The sequence below is a fragment of the Symphalangus syndactylus genome, chromosome 9, assembly GCF_028878055.3.
Source record: "Symphalangus syndactylus isolate Jambi chromosome 9, NHGRI_mSymSyn1-v2.1_pri, whole genome shotgun sequence".
Classification (NCBI taxonomy): Eukaryota; Metazoa; Chordata; class Mammalia; order Primates; family Hylobatidae; genus Symphalangus; species Symphalangus syndactylus.
In genome coordinates, this window is record NC_072431.2 from 64,200,436 (window position 1) to 64,220,500 (window position 20,065).

The 20,065-nt window shown below is 48.9% G+C and overlaps 2 protein-coding genes across 2 annotated transcripts in view; both read left to right on the forward strand.

Annotated features, from left to right (window-relative positions):
- The first annotated feature begins 7,499 nt into the window (after nucleotides 1-7,499).
- LOC134731479 (uncharacterized) lies at nucleotides 7,500-8,279 on the forward strand. Its single transcript, XM_063609953.1, has 2 exons — nucleotides 7,500-7,692; nucleotides 7,908-8,279. Exons 1-2 carry the CDS (start codon nucleotides 7,500-7,502, stop codon nucleotides 8,237-8,239), a joined length of 525 nt encoding a protein of 174 aa, XP_063466023.1. The 3' UTR covers nucleotides 8,240-8,279.
- Nucleotides 7,816-20,065, forward strand: part of LOC129489778 (ephrin type-B receptor 4-like) — an 82,470-nt gene continuing 70,220 nt past the window's right edge. Inside the window, 1 exon segment of the mRNA XM_063646336.1 lies at nucleotides 7,816-8,306. The gene's annotated coding sequence lies outside the window, so the exon portion shown is untranslated.

A 20,065-nucleotide genomic window follows, 5' to 3' on the forward strand; every position in this document is an offset into this window, starting at 1 on the left:
TCTCTACTAAAAATACAAAAAATTAGCCGGGCGTGGTGGCGGGTGCCTGTAGTCCCAGCTACTTGGAGAGGCTGAGGCAGGAGAATGGCGTGAACCCAGGAGGCGGAGCTTGCAGTGAGCCGAGATCACGCCACTGCACTCCAGCCTGGGTGACAGAGCGAGACTCCGTCTCAAAAAAAAAAAAAAAAGATACAAAAATTAACTGGGTGGCACATGCCTGTGGTCCCAGCTACTCTAGAGGCTGAGGCTGGAGGACTGCTTGAGAAAGGGACTTCGAGGCTGCAGTGAGCTTTGATCACACCATTGCACTCCAGCCTGGGTGACACAGCGAGACCCTGTCTCAAAAAAAAAAAAAAAAGGAAAAAGAAAAAACTGAAACTGAAAATAGCAGTATATGAATTATTAAAAATATAGAGCTAAAGACTAGAGGAAACGTTTAAGGAGTTGGAAATGGATGCCCCAGGGGAGCAGGAAGTGGTTAGAGGAGTGTGGCCGGGCTGCTTTTTGTAGGAGTATTTGATTTTCTTTGGAACTATGTTTTTATGTTTTTTAAAAATCCATCCATCTGCACACTGATATATGTTTCTTTTTGGAACTGTTTTCATTTTACCATGATAATACATAATTTGAATGCAACTAAAAACTTTTTTTTAAGCAAAAAGTCAATATCACAGCAATTTTGGGCAGAAATAATAAAGGCCTGAAGCAGGTGCTGTGGAAAGACAGGAAGGGGAAACAGTTCAAGATTTTAGGCTGCTAGAATTGATGCTATCTAGTTGCCCCTGAAGCCGCGGAGCTCAAGAGAGAGGTCAAAGGCTGAGCCTGTGGGCTAAAGAGGAAGGAGAGGCCATTAAGAGAAATAAAATCAGGGCCAGGTGCGGTGGCTCATGACTGTAATTCCAGTACTTTGGAAGGCCAAAGTGAGAGGATCATTTGAGCCCAGGAGGCAAGAGTTTGAGAATAGCCCGGGCAATATATAGTGAGACGTGTCTCTACTAAAATATTTTTTTTGTTTTTGTTTTTAGATGGAGTCTCACTCTGTCGCCCAGGCTGGAGTGCAGTGGCGCGATCTCGGCTCATCGCAACCTCTGCCTTCTGGGTTCAAGCGATTCTCCTGCCTCAGTCTCCCGAGTAGCTGGGACTACAGGCACGCACCACCACACCCAGCTAAATTTTTATATTTTTGGTAGAGACAGACAGGGTTTCACCATATTGGCCGGGCTGGTCTCCAACTCCTAACCTCGTGATCTGCCCGCCTCGGCCTCCCAAAGTGCTGGGATTACAGGCGTGAGCCACCCCTGCCCAGCCTAAAATAGTTTTTAAAATGTATTTAAAAAAAGAAAGAAAGAAAAAGAGCCAGGAGTGGTGGCTCACGCTTGTAATCCTGGCAGTTTGGGAGGCCTAGGTGGGCGGATCATTTGAGCTCAGGAATCTGAGACCAGCCTGGGCAACATGGTGAGACCCTGTCTCTGCCAAAAATACAAAAAAAGAGCTGGGCATGGTGTTGCGTGCCTGTGGTCCCAGCTACTTGGGAGGCTGAGGTGGGAGGATCACTTGAGCCTGGGAGGCGGACGTTGCAGTGACTTAAGATTGTGCAACTGCACTCCAGCCTGGGCAACAGAGTGAGACCCTGTCTCAAAAACAAACTAATAATGTAGTCATTATAAAAACATAATCATAAAGCTCCCTCCCTCCCCCCCCCCTCCCTCTCTCTCTCTTTCTTTCTTTCCCTCTGTGGCCCCGGCTGCAATCTACTCGGCTCCCTGCTGCCCGCGCCGCGGACTACCTGGGACTGCCGGCGCTCGCCACCGCTGCCTGCTTTTTCTCCTTTGGCTGCAGGCACGCGTTCGCCATCTTGGCCACGCTGGTCGGCAGCTCCTGACGCCGAGTGCTCTGCCCGCCTCAGCCTCCCGAGGTACTGGGACTGCAGACGGAGTCTCGCTCACCCGGTGCTCGGTGTTACCCGGGCTGGAGTGCGGTGGCGTGGTCTGGCCTTGCGGCAGCCTCCGCCTCCCAGCCGCCTGCCTTGGCCTACCAGGGTGCTGGGATTGCAGCCCCTGCCCGGCCGCCGCCCCGTCTGGGAGGTGGGGAGCGTCTCTGGCCGGCCACCCACTGTCTGGGAAGTGAGGAGCGCCCCTGCCCGGCCGCCCCGTCCGGGAAGAAGTGAGGAGCGCCTCTGCCCGGCCTCCCCGTCCGGGAAGAAGTGAGGCGCGCCTCTGCCCGGCCACCCATTGTCTGGGAAGTGAGGAGCGCCTCTGCCCGGCCACCCATTGTCTGGGAGGTGAGGAGCGCCTCTGCCCGGCCACCCACCGTCTGGGAAGTGAGGAGCGCCTCTGCCCGACCACCCATCGTCTGGGAGGTGAGGAGCGCCTCTGCCCGGCCGCCCCGTCCGGGAAGAAGTGAGGAGCGCCTCTGCCCGGCCGCCGCGTCCGGGAAGAAGTGAGGAGTGCCTCTGCCCGGCCGCCCCGTCCGGGAAGAAGTGAGGAGCGCCTCTGCCCGGCCACCCATCGTCTGGGAGGTGAGGAGCGCCTCGGCCCGGCCACCCATCGTCTGGGAAGTGAGGAGCGCCTCGGCCCGGCCCCGTCTGGGAAGTGAGGAGCACCTCTGCCCGGCCGCCCCGTCTGGGAAGTGAGGAGCCCCTCTGCCCGGCCACCCACCGTCTGGGAAGTGAGGAGCACCTCTGCCCGGCCGCCCCGTCCGGGAAGAAGTGAGGAGCGCCTCTGCCCGGCCGCCCCGTCCGGGAAGAAGTGAGGAGCGCCTCTGCCCGGCCGCCCCGTCCGGGAAGAAGTGAGGAGCGCCTCTGCCCGGCCGCCCCGTCCGGGAAGAAGTGAGGAGCGCCTCTGCCCGGCCGGCCTATCTGGGAAGTGAGGAGCGCCTCTGCCCGGCCGCCCCGTCCGGGAAGAAGTGAGGAGCGCCTCTGCCCGGCCTCCCCGTCCGGGAAGAATTGAGGAGCGCCTCTGCCCGGCCGCCCCATACGGGAAGAAGTGAGGAGCGCCTCTGCCCGGCCGCCCCGTCCGGAAGAAGTGAGGAGCGCTTCTGCCCGGCCGCCCCATCTGGGAAGTGAGGAGCGCCTCTGCCCGGCCACCCATTGTCTGGGAAGTGAGGAGCGCCTCTGCCCGGCCACCTATCGTCTGGGAAGAAGTGAGGAGCATCTCTGCCTGGCCGCCCCGTCTGGGAGGTCTACCACGGAGACCAGAAGCAATGTGGGGGCTGGTTGTGGTGGCTCACGCCTGTGGTCCCGGCACTCTGGGGGGCGAGGTGGGTTGATCACTTTGGGCTAGGAGTTCGAGACCAGTCTGGCCAACTTGGCGAAACATGAAAAATACAACAGACAAACCAACCAACCAACTCAGTGACAACAAAACAGGTCTACCCTGGAGTCATACTCTAATTTTTTCTATTTTCCTCCCTTTCTGATCCTTTATCCCACTTTCTTTTTCTTCCTCTTCCTTCTCCCTCTTGTCAAATAGGGGATTGAGTTATTATCACTGATCCACATAAAGTCCCTCTCTCATTTATTTTAACTCCCACCCCCCATTTTTATTCCCCGACTTCCCATGTGCAACCTTCCTAATATATTTGATACGCATCAAAAAAATAAAAAATAAAAAAAAATAAAAATAAAAACATAATCATAAAATATAGAAAAATATAAAGAAGAAAATCACATCAATTGTAATTCCAGTGAAAAAGGAGGGGCGAAAGAGAAGAAAAGAAAAAAATTGTGGCCGGGCGCGGTGGCTCAAGCCTGTAATCCCAGCACTTTGGGAGGCCGAGGCGGGCGGATCACGAGGTCAGGAGATCGAGACCATCCTGGCTAACACAGTGAAACCCCATCTCTACTAAAAATACAAAAAATTAGCCGGACGTGTTGGCAGACGCCTGTAGTCCCAGCTACTCGGGAGGCTGAGGCAGGAGAATGGCATGAACCCGGGAGGCGGAGCTTGCAGTGAGCCGAGATCGCGCCATTGCACTCCCGCCTGGGAGACAGAGCAAGACTCCGTCTCAAAAAAAAAAAAAAAAAAAAAAAAAAAAAGAAATAAATTGTAATTCCAGGCCTGGTGCGGTGGCTTATGCCTGCAATCCCAGCACTTTGACAGGCTGAGGAGGGAGGAAACCTTGAGGCCAGGGGCTTGAGGTCAGCCTGGGCAACACAGTGAGACCCCATCCCTGTCACCGTCTCTACAAAAAAGAAAATACTTAGTGGGACATGGTGGTGCGTGCTTGTAGTCCCAGCTACTCTGGAGGCTGAGGTGGGAGGATCTTGAGTCCAGGAGGTGGAGGCTGCAGTGAGCTATGACCCCCCACTGCACTCACTCCAGCCTGGGCCACAGTGCAAGATCTCGTCTCAAAATGAGACAAAACGCAAAAACCATAAATCCATTTCCCCGAGGTGAGCACTGTTCCTTATTTGGGGTCTCTCCATAAGCTCTATATGGTTCCTGAAGCTCGTTTTTGTACTGTGACCACCAAGCCCCACCTCCAGCTCCGACTTCCTCCCTCAGAATTTCCAGCTGTGTTCTGGATGGCTCTCCAGGGTACCTGGAGTTCACATGGCTGAAACCAAGCCCATCGCCGATTTTCCCATCTCAGATCCCATCTTCACCAATACCAGGAATGGATTCTAGCCCACAGCAGACCCAAGCGCTGAAATGATTATGGTGCCCAGTTCACATGTGCAAAGTGAGATGCTGTTCTGAAATATCAAATTGTTTCCTTTTGCTTTTTTTTTTTTTTTAAGATGGAATTTCACTTAGTCGCCCAGGCTGGGCGCCATCTCGGCTGACTGCAACCTCTGCCTCCCGGGTTCAAGCGATTCTCCTGCCTCAGCCTCCCAAGTAGCTGGGATTACAGGTATGTGCCACCACGCCCGGCTCATTTTTGTATTTTTAGCAGAGACGGGGTTTTGCCATGTTGCCTAGACTCGTCTCAAACTCCTGGCCGCAAGGTGTCCTCTCTCCTCAGCCTCCCAAAGTGCTGAGATTACAGGTGTGAGCCACCACGCCCGGCCCTGTATTCCTTCTGAGTAGTCACTCCGATTCAGCCATTACAGACTGTATCAGGATGGTCACTTCCTTTACCATTCTCATCTGATATATTCTGCCTCAAATCCTCACATTTTGGGTACACAATCTTGAACTTCCAGCCTTCACTCTGCTATTCTTTCTAGAATGTTCGTCCCTCCTTTCTCTGTCTAGAGAACTCTTCTTTTCGCAATTAACTCAAATGCCATGTGCTCTGGGAAGGCTTCTCCTACTGTTCTTGGGAGAAAAGTCTACTGCCTCAAGGAAAAGGAGCCGAGATCGCTCCTGCTAGGTGATCAGAGGAAACTTCACAGAGGTAGCTTTTGACCTAGACCTCCTAGTGGGGATAGGATATCCTTGAGGTGAGAAGAAAAGGAGATAAAGGTCCGGCATTAGGAGGCTGCATTTAGACACATCTCGCAGTCTAGCCCCGTTCAAGGACAGGCTGGGAAGGTACAGACTGGGGCCAGTGAAGTTCTTTAAACTAAAGGAGACAGTTTAATAGGGAGAGAACTTAATGAGTGTGTTTTTGATTGTACTGGAAAGCCAAACAAATTCTGGATATGGGTGTTGTCTGTTTGGAGAAGCAACTGAAATGCTCCCCATTTAATAGCATTAAAATAGTTAATGCTGTTTTCTTATTCTGCACTTTGTATAGAACTGTGATTATTATTATTTTTGAGAGGGAGTTTTGCTCTTGTTGCCCAGGCTGGAGCGCAATGGCACAATCTCGGCTCACCGCAACCACCCCCTCTCGGATTCAAGCGATTCTCCTGCCTCAGCCTCCCGAATAGCTGGGATTATAGGCATGCGCCACTACGCCCGGCTAATTTTGTATTTTTAGTAGAGACAGGGTTTCTCCATGTTGGTCAGGCTGGTTTCGAACTCCCGAGCTCAGGTGATCCGCCCGCCTCAGCCTCCCAAAATGCTGGGATTACAGGCGTGAGCCACCGTGCTCGGCCAGACGTACCTATTTTTTTTCCCCCGAGACGGAGTCTCCCTCTGTCGCCCAGGCTGGAGTGCAGTGGCACGGTCTCTGCTCACTGCAAGCTCCGCCTCCCGGGTTCACGCCATTCTGCCTCAGCTTCCCGAGTAGCTGGGACTACAGGCACCCACCACCACGCCTGGCTAATTTTTTGTATTTTTAGTAGAGACGGGGTTTCACCGTGTTATCCAGGATGGTCTCAATTTCCTGACCCCGTGATCCGCCCGCCTCGGCCTCCCAAAGTGCTGAGATTACAGGCATGAGCCACTGCGCCCGGCCCAGACGTACCTATTAAAGAGACATCCTGGCTGGGCACAATGGCTCACGCCTAATCCCAGCACTTTGGGAGGCAGAGGCGGGAGAACTGCTTGAGGCCAAGAGTTCGAGACTAGTCTGGGCAACAAAGTCTCCTGTCTCCTCAAAGAAAAATAAATAAAAGGTAGATCCAATTCATTCAAATAGTATTCACTAGCACCTACAATGTTCCCAGCCAGGTGCCAAGTATCATGGGAGAAAAACAACAAACAAACAAACAAAAGCAGAGTCACAGTTCTGGCCAGGCGTGGTGGCTCACGCCTGTAATCCCAACACTTTGGGAGGCCGAGGCGGGTGGATCACCTGAGATCAGGAGTCCGAGACTAGCCTGACCAACATGGTGAAACCTCGTCTCCACAAAATACAAAAAATAGCCGGGTGTGGTGGCGCGCGCCTGGAGTTCCAGCTACTCGGGAGGTCGAGGCACAAGAATAGCTTGAACCCGGGAGGGAGAGGTTGCAGTGAGCCGAGATTGCACCATTGCACTCCAGCCTGGGCAACAAGAGGGAAACCCCGTCTCCAAAAAAAAAAAAAAAAAAAATCTTGGGAGGCCGAGGCCGTCGGATCACCTGAGGTCGGGAGTTTGAGACCAGCCTGACCAACATGGAGAAGCCCCGTCTCTACTAAAAATACAAAATTGGCCGGTCGTGGTGGTGCACGCCAGTAATTCCAGCTACTCGGGAGGCTGAGGCAGGAGAATCTCTTGAACCCGGGAGGCGGAGGTTGCGGTGAGCCGATATCGCGCCATTACCCTCCAGCCTGGGCAACAGAGCGAGACTCCGTCTCAAAAAAAACAAAAACCAAAAAACAAAAAACTAGGTACGTCTTTTAACCTGTTTCTCCAAAGAAGCTTCTATATCCTACTTTCCAGCCAGCCCCTAGAAACAAGCAGTATACTCCTACGCAGATCTCAACCACACTCTCACCCAGAAGTTAACTCTGGGGTAAGCAAAGCTGACGCCCAAGTTGTCCTTCCGCGGAACCTTTGCTAGGGTAAGCTCCCGGGGCCACTTCCCGCCAACCCCTCTCTGCAGCTCAGCCCCACCCGCGCATCACCCGGGCGTGGCCGAGCACGGCGCCTTTAAGGAGGGGGCGGAGCCCCAGAGGAAAGACAAAGCCCCTGGCCGCGCGCTCCCCTTCCCCCTCCGGCGCACCACACGGACAGTGGTGCCCGGATGTCGGTGTCGCCGTCGGTGACAGATGGCGCAGTATCTGTATATGCGAGGGGCATTTCCGGCTTGACGTCTTTGAGTTCTCGTCCTCTCCATCCCCCGGTGTCCCCCACTTTTAACTCTGCCGTCGGAGGCCCGCACGCCTATCACGGGCGGTTACATAACGTGACCTTTCACCTCTTCAGACTGCCCTCTAGTGCGCTGCAACCCAACTACGCGACAGGGGCAGGGGGGCGGGACCCAGGCGTGGAGCGGCAGCTCCTCCGAGCCAATAGGCTGTGAGCGCTGACCAGCTCTCCGCCTATTGGAGCATTCGCCACCGGCGCTAAGGGGAGCAAGTTAGTGTGTGCGTTGGCCGGGCCAGGGGGGAGGAGGGGAATCTCCCGCCATTTTTCAATAATTTTTTTCTAGTGCTGCTGAGGAGTCGTCTTGACTGCCGGCCGCTGGGACCCGAAGCGGAGGTCGGCGGGGGGCTTCTGGGAGGCGCGGCAGTGTGCGCAGGAGCTCTGCGCCGTGGCGTTCCGCTCCATGAGTGTCGCGCGGCCGCTCCTGCTGTGAGGGAGCCGGGGTTCGCGCCGCCCTCTCACCCCTCCCCTCCCCCACCCCACCCCCGGGCGCCTGGCGCTCGCTCCGGGCCGCGGGGCCTAGTGCTGCGCCGCGGGGCCGGCCCCAGCAGCCGCCAGTCCCCAGCGCCGCCGCCGCGATGGCGCCGCTCCTGGGCCGCAAGGCCTTCCCGCTGGTGAAGCCGTTGCCCGGAGAGGAGCTGCTCTTCACCATCCCGCACACTCAGGAGGCCTTCCGCACCCGGGAGTATCCTTTTCCAGCCGCGCGGGCCGGGCCGGGCTGGGGTACGGCCTGGTGCTGGCGAGACCAGGTCAGCCGCGCATCCCCCGTCGGGGGCAGCTGTCAGGGCGCCCGGGCCGCTCGCGGGCCTGGAGGCTGAGTCTCAGCCTGCGCCCGCCGATCCTTCCCGGGGATTTGGCGGGGGGCGCGCACCGGCCGCCCCCAGGGCCCCGCACTTTGTCCCGGGGCCTCGCCGGCGAGGAGCGCATCCCCCATCCCCGTTACCTCCCCCGAGTTGGCTTTAGGCCTTGAGGACCCGGGAGGGAGGAGGAGGCATGGGGAGGGGGAGCTATGTTTCCTCCTTTGCTTTTTACAAATTTTTTTTTTTTTAATTTAAATGAAACCTGCAGCTTAAGTTTTGAAATTGTACTCGCGCGGCTTCGTGATGCGGCGTGTGCAAGTCTCAACTGCGTCTTACCCCGATTTCTGCGGGGATACTTGGCGTTTTTTTCTTCTCCCGAGGGGGCTTTAGGCCGGGATGAACTGACAGGACCCTGGGGCAGAAAACTAGGAATGAGATTCCCCACTTAGAGGAAAGGGAGGGAAGGAAACTGCCTCTGGAGGAGCTGATGCCTGCCTTCCCTGGGCAGACACAGGTTTGAAATTTTGAAGGTTTAGGAGATTGGTATTTGTTAAAAGTAAAAAAAAAAAAAAACCAAAAAACAAAAACCAACCAAGACGTGAAGTTTTTATGTTGTATTTTAGGAACATGAAATTGGATGTTTTACAAAGGAAGCATCCTCTCGTCATGACTAAGATTTCTTGCATAAGCATTATCTTTTAGTGAAAAGTTGTGCAGCTTTTATTTGCTTTTTTTTTATGGGTCCCTGAAGAATCGTTTTTGAGGCTTATCTGTAAAAACAACGATTTCGGAATCAAGCATTTCTTTGGCGACTGAAAGCTTGGAGTGAAGGGTAATGTGTTATGAGTTTTCTCAGCCCCTTCTGTTCGGAAGGACTTGATTTCTCAGTTTCTTGCTTGCTTCTGTATAAGAGGAAGTGTCTCTGAGAGTTATTTCATTTCTCCCTGCTCCTCACTTTAACGCAGTACTTTAGAGGATAATCTCATTTTTTGTTGGAGTGCAATTTGTGAGTGTCCCTTTGTGGGGAGTATACACTCAAAGGGACCTGAAAAATCAGTCCATGCTGGAAGAAGGCTCTTGGAGAGATAGAGCTGTAGCATCTTGCAGTTGAAATGGATCTTGGAGGTGGTCGGGTCCTCGGGCGTGGTTTGCAGAGTTGGCCCAGAGAGTGGAGGTTGACTTGTTGAAGGTCAAATGATAAAAGAGGAGTAGAATCCACCGCTCTTCCTACCTCATCCCTGTAAGTCAATCAACAGAAGAAGGTGGAATGTTACTCCTTCACTTTCAATTAATTTAAATATTACCTCACTTTCTTGTCATGATGTTATAAGGTAAGGCACTTTAAAGTGGAGGGGTGGTAATCTGGTTTTTTTCTTGTCCTGTGAAGACTTGGAATGCTTTGGAGAAGTTCCACTAGCTCTACCAAATACTGCGTTATGCTGAAGGTAACCCACCTTTTTTTTTTCTTTTGAGACGGAGTTTCGCTCTTTTTAACCCAGGCGGGAGTGCAGTGGCAGGATCTAGGCTCACTGCAATCTCCGCCTCCAGGATTCAAGTGATTCTCCTGCCTCAGCCTCCTGAGTAGCTGGGATTACAGGCGCGTGCCACCACGCCCAGCTAATTTTGTGTGTTTTTAGTAGAGAAGGGGTTTTACCATGTTGGCCAGGCTGGTCTCAAACTCCTGACGTCAGGTGATCCGCCCGTCTCGGCCTCCCAAAGTACTGGGATTACAGGCGTGAGCCACCGCGCCTGGCCCGTACCCTACTTTTTAATACATTCGAATCGGCAGTGGAGTAGCAACTTGTGAGAATCCGACATATACTTTTCAAATGTCATTAATGTTTTGAGCCGTTGATGGATGCTCACACACTATCAGATGATACCTTCTCAGGTCTGGTTCTAGCAGAGAATAAGAAACATGCCCTAGAGGAGACAATTTCTAAGTATATTCCAGGTACTGAGCTATGTAAAAAACGGCTGTAGGGAGTTAATTTAGGCCTGGCAACGCAGGCTTTTTCATATTATTGAATGAATGAAATTGAAATATATATATGAAGAGTTTTGATGGTAACAATTGAAAACTGAAATCGGCAACATTTTTAGTGGTATGTATTTAGTAAACATTCTTCATTTTTTAATTTCCCATAACAGCGTTTAGAACTGTTTTAACAAAAGAAGTCTTAAAGCATATTATATATTGGGGGAAAATTGCTCTTTTAGGAATTTCTGCAAGAGGAAACACTTTGAGTATGGTTTTTCAACAATTGTACTGTATGGTTGGCAGATTGTCATATTTCTTTATTAGGCTATTAGTGGTTTCATAGAAGAGAACAAATATGTGGTTGGGTAACAGCTGCCTTTGAAGTAGTATTCCCAGTTCTCAATTTATATTTACAATTATGTTTTTAATGGGACTTGATATTTTAATTTTCTTTTAATACCTACCTTTTGATTGCATGTATCACAGAAATTTGTGTGATATTTTACTGACTTAAAGCTGTATGTTGGTATGTTCTTCGAGTATATTGTAAATCTTCATTAAACTTAGTGGAAGTTGTGAGTAATGCACACATGTAATGCCTGGGTGTTATATATTGGTGATTGTGTTGATTGTACTGTAGCTTTGTATGCTACATTACTTCCTAAGGTATTCCCACAGGCAGGACACTAGATCTTGGAAAACATTAACTTTATCAGAATCAGTTCTTGATGTGACACTGATTATTTAAGTCAAGATAGGTTTTAGGCAGGAATTGGAGCTACAAGCAGCCTGTTGTAGATGAATATTTTTGTTGTGTTGCTTCAACTGTCATAGTTTCTAAAGCTTAGAAACAACTAGTTCATGACCTTTGTAGCATCATTATGTGAGAATTTATCGAGGGTATGATGATGAGGGGCTTATTCATACTGTTAATCTGGCTCTACACAATTGTGACTAGAGCATGTTTTTGTTTTAAGAGATGGAATCTTGCTGTGTTGCCTAGGCTGGAGTGCAGCAGCTGTTCACAGACGAGGTGGTAGCCCAGGGAAACCTTGAACTGGACTCAAGAGATCCTCCTGCTTCAGCCTCCAGAGTAGCTGGGACTACAGGCACGCACTAGTGCGCCTGCCTTAGAGCTTGTATTAAGAGTTGAGTAGCTATAGATGGAGTTAAGTTGTAGTTGTAAGATAGAGTTTTACTGGACATTTGAAATAGCTCTTATGTTGATTTTTATTTTTATTTTTATTTATTTTTTGAGACGGGGTCTCGCTCTGTTGCCCAGGCTGTAGTGCAGTGGCGCGATCTCGGCTCACTGCAAGCTCCGCCTCCCGGGTTCATGCCATTTTCCTGCCTCAGCCTCCCGAGTAGCTGGGACTGCAGTCGCCAACCACGACGCCCGGCTAATTTTTTGTATTTTTAGTAGAGACAGGGTTTCACCATGTTAGCCAGGATGGTCTCAATCTCCTGACTTTGTGATCTGCCCCCCTTGGCCTCCAAAAGTGCTGGGAGTACAGGCGTGAGCCACTGTGCCCGGCGATTTTTGTACATTATTTTTTCGTCTTTTTTTTTTTTTTTTTTTTTTCGAGACCAAGTCTCAGCTTGTTAGCCCAGGCTGGAGTGCAGTGGCACGATCTCGGCTCACTGCAAGCTCCGCCTCCCGGATTCACACCATTCTCCTGCCTCAGCCTCCTGAGTAGCTGGGACTACAGGTGCCCACCACCACGCCTGGCTAATTTTTTTTTTTTTTTTTTTTTTTTTGGTATTTTTAGTAGAGATGGGGTTTCACTGTGTTAGCCAGGATGGTCTCGATCTCCTGACCTTGTGATCCGCCCGCCTCGGCCTCCTAAAGTGCTGGGATTACAGACGTGAGCCACCACGCCCAGCCTGATTTTTATACATTCTTTAAAGTAATGCATTATGCCATATTAGACTTGTTTTTAACTTAAAGACAGTCTGGTCCAAAGAGAGAAAATCGAGTAAAAAGCAAATCTTGAGTTGGCTCACTCTTTGCCATCTTCTTAGAGCGCTTAGGTTACAGTTATGCTTTTTTGACTCTATACTTTTCTGGGCCACATCTTTTCAGGATATCAAGTACTTAATTGAAAGAAACAATCCCTGCAAGACTGAAGAGAACAAAGCAGCAGCATATTGTGATAAGGAGGTAGCTGATGGCAAAGTAGATGCATAATGAGATAGTCTAGGATTAGAAAATATCTTTTATAGCTTACACAACCTTTGGAGAATTGCTTTGACGTTTTGTCTGCAATTATATGTGCAGCAGTTGCTGGAACATAAAAACCTCAATTGGCATTTGCTCTGAGAGGTTATTTGAGAGTGAGTGACTTATTTCGTTAACCTAAAATCTGAAATAGGATTTAGAGGCAGCTGACTCAATATCCTTCTGATGGGCCTTTTTGCCTTTTCATTTTCATTTTTTTCTTGCTTTCCCTTTTTTTCTTATTTATTTATTTATTTATTTATTGAGACAGGGTCTCACTCTGTTGCCCAGGCTGGAGTGCAGTGATGTGTGATCATGGCTTACTGCAGTCTCCAACTCCCCAGGCTCAAGTGATTCTTCCCACTCAGCCTGCTGAGTAGCTATAACCATAGGTGCACACCACCACGCCTAATTTTTGAACGTTTTGTAGAGACGAAGTCTTGCAAAGTTGCCCCGGCTGGTCTTGGATTTCTAGCCTCAAGTGATCCTCCAGCTTCAGCCTCCCAAAGTGCCGGAATTACAGGTGTGAGCCACTGTGTGTGGCCTTACTTTCTCTTTTTTTTTTTTTGAGACGGGTTATTGCTGTGTTGCCCAGACTGGAGTGCAGTGGTGCGATCTTGGTTCACTACAACCTCCACCTCCTGGGTTCAAGCAATCTCCCTCCTCAGACTCCTGAGTAACTGGGATTACAGGCACCCACCACCACGCCCGGCTAATTTTTTGTATTTTTAGTAGAGACGGAGTTTTACCATGTTGGCCAGGCTGATCTCGAACTCCTGACCTCAAGTGGATCCCCCGGCCTCCGCCTCCCAAAGTGCTGGGATTACAGGCATGAGCCACCATGCCTGGCCTTGCTCTCTCTTAATATAAGTTAATTACCAAAACAGTTACCAGAACAGTTACACAAACTTAAAATAGCCATTGTTAGGGGTTGTGAGAATTTCTTTTTCAGTTTTTTTTTGTTTTTGTTTTTGTTTTTTTTGAGTCAGTCTCGGTCTGTCATCCAGGCTGGAGTGCAATGGTGCGATCTTGGCTCACTGCAACCTTCACCTCCCAGCTTTAAGCGATTCTCCTGCCTCAGCCTCCCAAGTAGCTAGGATTACAGGCGCCTGCCGCCATGCCTGTCTGTTTTTTGTATTTTTAGTAGAGACGGGGTTTCACCATGTTGGCTAGGCTGGTCTCGAATTCCTGACCTCGGTGATCCACCCCCCTCGGCTTCCCACAGTGCTGGGATTACAGACGTGAGCCACGGTGCCCGGCCCCAGATTTTATAATTAATTTGACTAGTCAATTAATTTTAAGTTAATAGTGTCAGAGGACATTTTCTGAGATGTATACTTTAGGTTTCAGTGCTGTCCAACAAGAGTATAATATAAGCCATATGTAATTTAAAATTTTGGAGTACTCTCATACTAAAAAAAGAAAAAAATGGTGGGAAAAAAGTAAAAACAGCTGGATGCCGTGGTGCGCACCTGTAGTCCCGGCTACTCAGGAGGCCAAAGCTGGAGGATTCCTTAAACCCAGAAGCTTGAGACCAGCCAAGGCAATGTTTTGGAGATCACCATCTCCAAAAACATAAATAAATAATAAAAAAGAAAACCACATTTTTCTCTTATTTTTGAGTGGAGTCTCGCTCTGTAGCCCAGGCTGGAGTACAGTCGTGCCATCTCGGCTCACTGCAACCTCCGCCTCCTGGGTTCAAGTGATTCTCCTGCCTCAGCCTCCCGAGTAGCTGGGACTACAGGCACGTGCACCACGCCTGGCTCCTTTTTTGTACGTTTTAAGTAGAGACGGGGTTTCACCATGTTGGCCAGGCTAGTGTCAAACACCTGGCCTCAAGTGATCCGCCCACCTCTGCCTCCCAAAGTGCTGGGATTACAGGCGTGAGCCACCACGCCCTGCCACATTTTTCTCATTTTGAGACCAAGGCTGACACCCGGTATGGTGGGTGGTTCATGCCAGTAATCCCAGTACTTTGGGAGGCTGAGGCAGGTGAATTGCTTGAGCCCAGGAATTTGAGATCAGCCTGGACAACAGTGAATGAAACCCTGTCTCTACAAAAAAATAGAAAAATTAGCTGGACATGCTGGCATTTGCCTGTGGTCCCAATTACTTGGGAGGCTGAGGTGGTAAGATCACTTGAGTCCAGGAGGCAAAAGTTGCAGTGAAGCGAGATGATGCCATTGCACTCCAGCCTTCAGCTTGGGTGACAGAGCAAGACCCTGCCTCAAAAAAAAAAAAAAACAAGGCTGGAGGGGCAGACCCTGTGTGTAACATGTCTTGCTAGTGGCACAGAGAAAGAGCTAGAAGACATCATGACTTTAAACCTCTTCCTGGAAGTGACATATATTACATCTGCTCACATCTATTGGTCAAAACAAGTCACATGGTCATGCTTGATGTTAATGGAGAGGGGAGGTACGTTCCTCTTCAGGGACCTTGTAGACAAGCCACATGGCAGTGGGTGGAGATGTAAAAAAAACTTATGGAAAGGAGGTGAATAGTTAGAGACTAATACAATCTATCATATTTGAAGGTCAATGAATGTTTTCTGGGAAAAGTTATTTTTGAGATCTAAAGGATAATTAGAATTTAGACGAATAATAGGGGACTGTATATTCTTGGCAGAGAAGGTGTGATGAGTTTGTTGTGATTGTGTGAGTTTGGAGATTCTTGTGTTTTTTTTTTTTTTTTTTTGACAGATTCTCACTCTGTCATCCAGGCTGGAGTACAGTGGTATGATGATCTTGGCTCACTGCAACCTCCGCATTCCTCATTCAAGCAGTTCTCTGCCTCAGCCTCCCGAGTAGCTGGGATTACAGGCGCCTGCCACCACACCCGGCTAGTTTTTGTATTTTTAGTAGAGACAGGGTTTCACCATCTTGGCCAGGCTGGTCTTGAACTCTTGACCTCGTGATCCATCCACTTCAGCCTCCCAAAGTGCTGGGATTACAGGCGTCACCCACCATGCCCAGCCTAATCTTCTTCTTTCAGACAGTCTCCCTCTGTTGCTCTCCATCACAGCTCACTGCAACCTCCACCTCCTGGGCTCAAGTGATCCTCCCACCTCAGATCCCTGAGTAGCTGGAATTACAGGCCTGTGCCACCACATTCAACTAATTTATTTTTTATTTTTTATTTTTATTTTATAGAGATGGAGTTTTGCTATGTTGCCCAGGCTGCTCTTGAACTCCTGGGCTTGAGTGATGTTCCTGCCTGGGCCTCATAAACTGCCACTATGCAGTTTTTTTTGAGACTGAGTTTCACTCTTGTTGCCCAGGCTACAGTGCAATGGCATGATCTCAGCTCACTGCAGCCTCCGTCTCCGAGGTTCAAGCAGTTCTCCTGCATCAGCCTCCTGAGTACCTGGGATTCCAGCTGCACACCACCATGCCTGGCTAATTTTTTGTATTTTTAGTGGAGACGGGGTTTCACCATGTTCACCAGGCTGGTCTTGAACTCCTGACCTCAGGTGATCCACCCGCCTTGGCCTCCCAAAGTGCCGGGATTATAGGCGTGAGTCACTGTGCCTGGCCGGCCCCTACATTTTTTTGTTTTGTTTTTTTCTGGCCCCTACTTTTTAAAGTAACAACTCTAGGTGGAACATCCCAAATCTATAAATCAGAAATGCTCCCAAATCTGAAAGTTTTTGAGTCCCAGCATGATCCTCAAAGGAAGAGCTCATTGGAGCATTTTGGATATTTGGATTTGGGATGCTGAACTAGTAAGCATAATGCAAATACTCTAAAATCTGAAAGAAATTCGAAATCCAAAATACTACCGGTTCTAAGCATTTTGGATAAGGGATCCTCAACCTGTAATAATACAAACTTACTGTTCTCTCCTTTAGACATATTTGTTAATGTATTTCTCTTACATTCTCTCTGATGACACGGTGCGTTTTTTTTTTTTTTCTTTTTTTTTTTTTTTTTTTTTTGAGACAGAGTCTCGCTCTGTCACCCAGGCTGGAGTGCAGTGGCGCGATCTCGGCTCACTGCAAGCTCCGCCTCCCGGGTTCACGCCATTCTCCTGCCTCAGCCTCCCAAGTAGCTGGGACTACAGGCGCCCGCCAACACGCCCGGCTAATTTTTTGTATTTTTAGTAGAGACGGGGTTTCACCGTGTTAGCCAGGATGGTCTCGATCTCCTGACCTCGTGATCCGCCCGCCTCGGCCTCCCAAAGTGCTGGGATTACAGGCTTGAGCCACCGTGCCCGGCCTTTTTTTTCTTTTAATAGATTTTTGTAAAGATAGAGTCTCGCTATGTTCAGGCTGGTTTTGAGCCCCTGGGCTCAAGATTCCCCCACTTTGTCCTCCCAAATGCTGGGATTGCATGCATAAGCTACCGTGCCTGTTGGGGCTTCTTAAATATGGCTAAATAATGTGTTAGAATGTTATCAAGCTTTTTGAAAGCTTAAATAAGTCCACTTACTGATTCCTCCTCTGTCCTTATTTTACTACCCATCCCTTCCACTCCCCTAGTGCAGGAGACAAAAATAAGACAAATCCGTCTTCGGATAATGTCCTATGGAAGCCATTCCGTTGCTCTTCTCTGGGTATAAGTTTGAAAATTTTTCAGTGATTGGATTTACATAGCTGTATATGGAAGTCTGACTCAGGTTTTTACTCAAACATTGTATATATTTTGTTTAATCACTTAGATATTAGCACCACCCCTGCTAAGGAAAATGGATTGATTTATTACTCAGTTTTAGCAGATCTGCGGAAAGATCCACAATGAGCAAAGGTGCTTATACTATTGGATAAAGTTACTATTTTGGATTACCTGTGTGTTTGTTCTTGTTTGCGTTTTTGCTGATCATAACCTTGGAAAACCAAGCATCTATATTTATTAAACATGCGGCTGGGCATGGTGGCTCACACCTGTAATCCCATAACTTTGGGAGGTTGAGGCAGGAGGACTGTTTGAGCCCAGGAGTTCAAGACCAACCTGGGCAATGTGGTGAGACCCCGACTCTGCAAAAGATAAAACATGTAGGTGGGCATGGTGGTGTGCACCTGTAGTCCTAGCTACTCAGGAGGCTGAGGCCCAGGATTGCTTGACCCCAGGAGGTCAAGGCTACAGTGAGCCATGATCCCACCACTGCACTTGAGCCTGGGTGACAGAGTGAGACCCTGTGTCAAAAATAAATACATAAATAGATAAAAATGAGCTAGGTGCTGCAGTGTAAGTCTGTAATCCCAGCTATTCAGGAGGCTAAGGCAGGAGGATCTCTTGAGCTCAGGAGATCCAGGCCAGCCTTGTTTCTAAAAACAAAAATTAGAATATTTGTTTAGTTGTTAGATAGTATTGTAGAGGATACTGTTTAAATACTTTTATTTCAACCACTATAAAATGTGTCACTTGGAATATACAGGTATTGTTCGCTAACTTTCTACTTATGTCAGTTGATTTTCTTACATAGCATCTGTTGCTGTGCTTAAAAGTAAATTAGTTACTTGCCGCTTGAATTTGAAAGTGGCCGGCTGATGGTGAATTCTAGTTGGTTTTGTGTGGAAAGTTGCCATACTTACGCTACCAGCTTGATGTTTTCTTTCCCTCATCTCCCTCACGAAGACTGTCTAAACGGCTAGTAAATGATCTTCTGAATCTCAGTATTATTGGAGACATCATAGAGACTGGATAAATATTGTATCCAAAGTACTTTCCGGAATACTTCTAAGTATTTTATGAAATTTATTTTTTAAACCAGGAGTGTCCAATCTTTTGGCCATATTGGAAGAAAAATTGTCTCGGGCCACACATAGAATATACTAACACTAAAAACAGTTGATCAGCTAAAAAAAAAATCACACACGTTTTAAGAAACTTTATGAACTTGTGTTGGGCTGTATTCAAAGCTGTCCTGGGCCGCGGGTTGGACAAAGGTTGGACAAGTTTGTAAACCCTAAGAAGTAACGTGTTTCCAAGGTGGACTGGAGGGCTGTGGGTAAATGGATCATTAATGTATGCTCAAGGTTATTCCAAACTGCCTGTGAGACTGTGGCCTAGTCACCTCATCTTACTGTAGACCGATTCCTTTGTTTTTTTTTTTTTTTTTTTTTTGAGGTGGAGTTTCGCTCTTATCGCCTAGGCTGGAGTGCGATGGCGCCATCTCGGCTCACTGCAACCTCCGCCTCCCGGGTTCAAGAGATTCTCCTGCCTTAGCCTCCCGAGTAGCTGGGATTACAGGCATGCACCACCAAGCCTGGCTAATTTTTATTTATTTATTTTTTTTTTGGATTTTTAGTAGAGACGGGGTTTCTCCATGTTGGTCAGGCTGGTCTCAAACTTCTGAATTCAGGTGATCTGCCCGCCTCAGACCCCCAAAGTGCTGGGATTATAGGCGTGAGCCACCACGCCCCGCAGTGGACTGACTCTTAAACTTGTTGTCTGAGTTTTCTAAAAATTTTACTTACCTTACATTGTTATTTTTTATGACTTGTGTTTTAATGTACCTTTACTTTTTCTTATGAGTTTTTAGTACAGCATAAGTCTTGTGTAATGAAACTTTGGTGAATTGAGGAAATCCCATTTGTACTAAAATATTAATTTTTTTGTAAAACATGAAAAACCATTTTTATTATTTTTTATTTTTATTTTTTGTAGAGACGAGGTTTCACCATGTAGCCCAGGCTGGTCTCGAACTCCTAGTCTCAAGTGATTATCCTGCCGTGGCCTCTCAAAATGCTGAGATTAGAGATGTGATCATCCCAGTCTGTAAATCCCATGCAGGCGCCCAGCCCGTGACAATCCATTCTCATCATACTTCAGTCTTAGTCGTCTTGCTTTGGGCCCTGATTCCATTTTTTTCATTTTTTATTTTATTTTATTTTATTTATTTATTTATTTATTTATTTATTTTTTGAGACGGAGTCTCGCTGTGACGCCCAGGCTGGAGCACCGTGGTGCAATCTCGGCTCACTGCAATCTCCGCCTCCCGGGTTCACGCCATTCTCCTGCCTCAGCCTCCCGAGTAGCTGGGACTACAGGTGCCCGCCACTACACCCGGCTAATTTTTTGTATTTTTTTTAGTAGAGACGGGGTTTTACCGTGGTCTTGATCTCCTGACCTCGTGATCCGCCCACCTCGGCCTCCCAAAGTGCTGAGATTACAGGCGTGAGCCACCACACCGGGCCGCTGTTTTTTTTCTTTTTTGAGACGGAGTCACGCTGTCCCCCAGGCTTGAGTGCAGTGGCAGGATCTTGGCTCACTGCAAGCTCCGCCTCCCGGGTTCATGCCATTGTTCTGCCTCAGCCTCCTGAGTAGCTGGGACTACAGGTGCCCGCCACCACTCCCAGCTAATTTTTTGTATTTTTAGTAGACACAGGGTTTCACCGTGTTAGCCAGAATGGTCTCGATCTCCTCACTTCGTGATCCACCCGCCTCGGCCTCCCAAAGTACTGGGATTACAGGCGTGAACCACTGTGCCCGGCCTCCAATTCC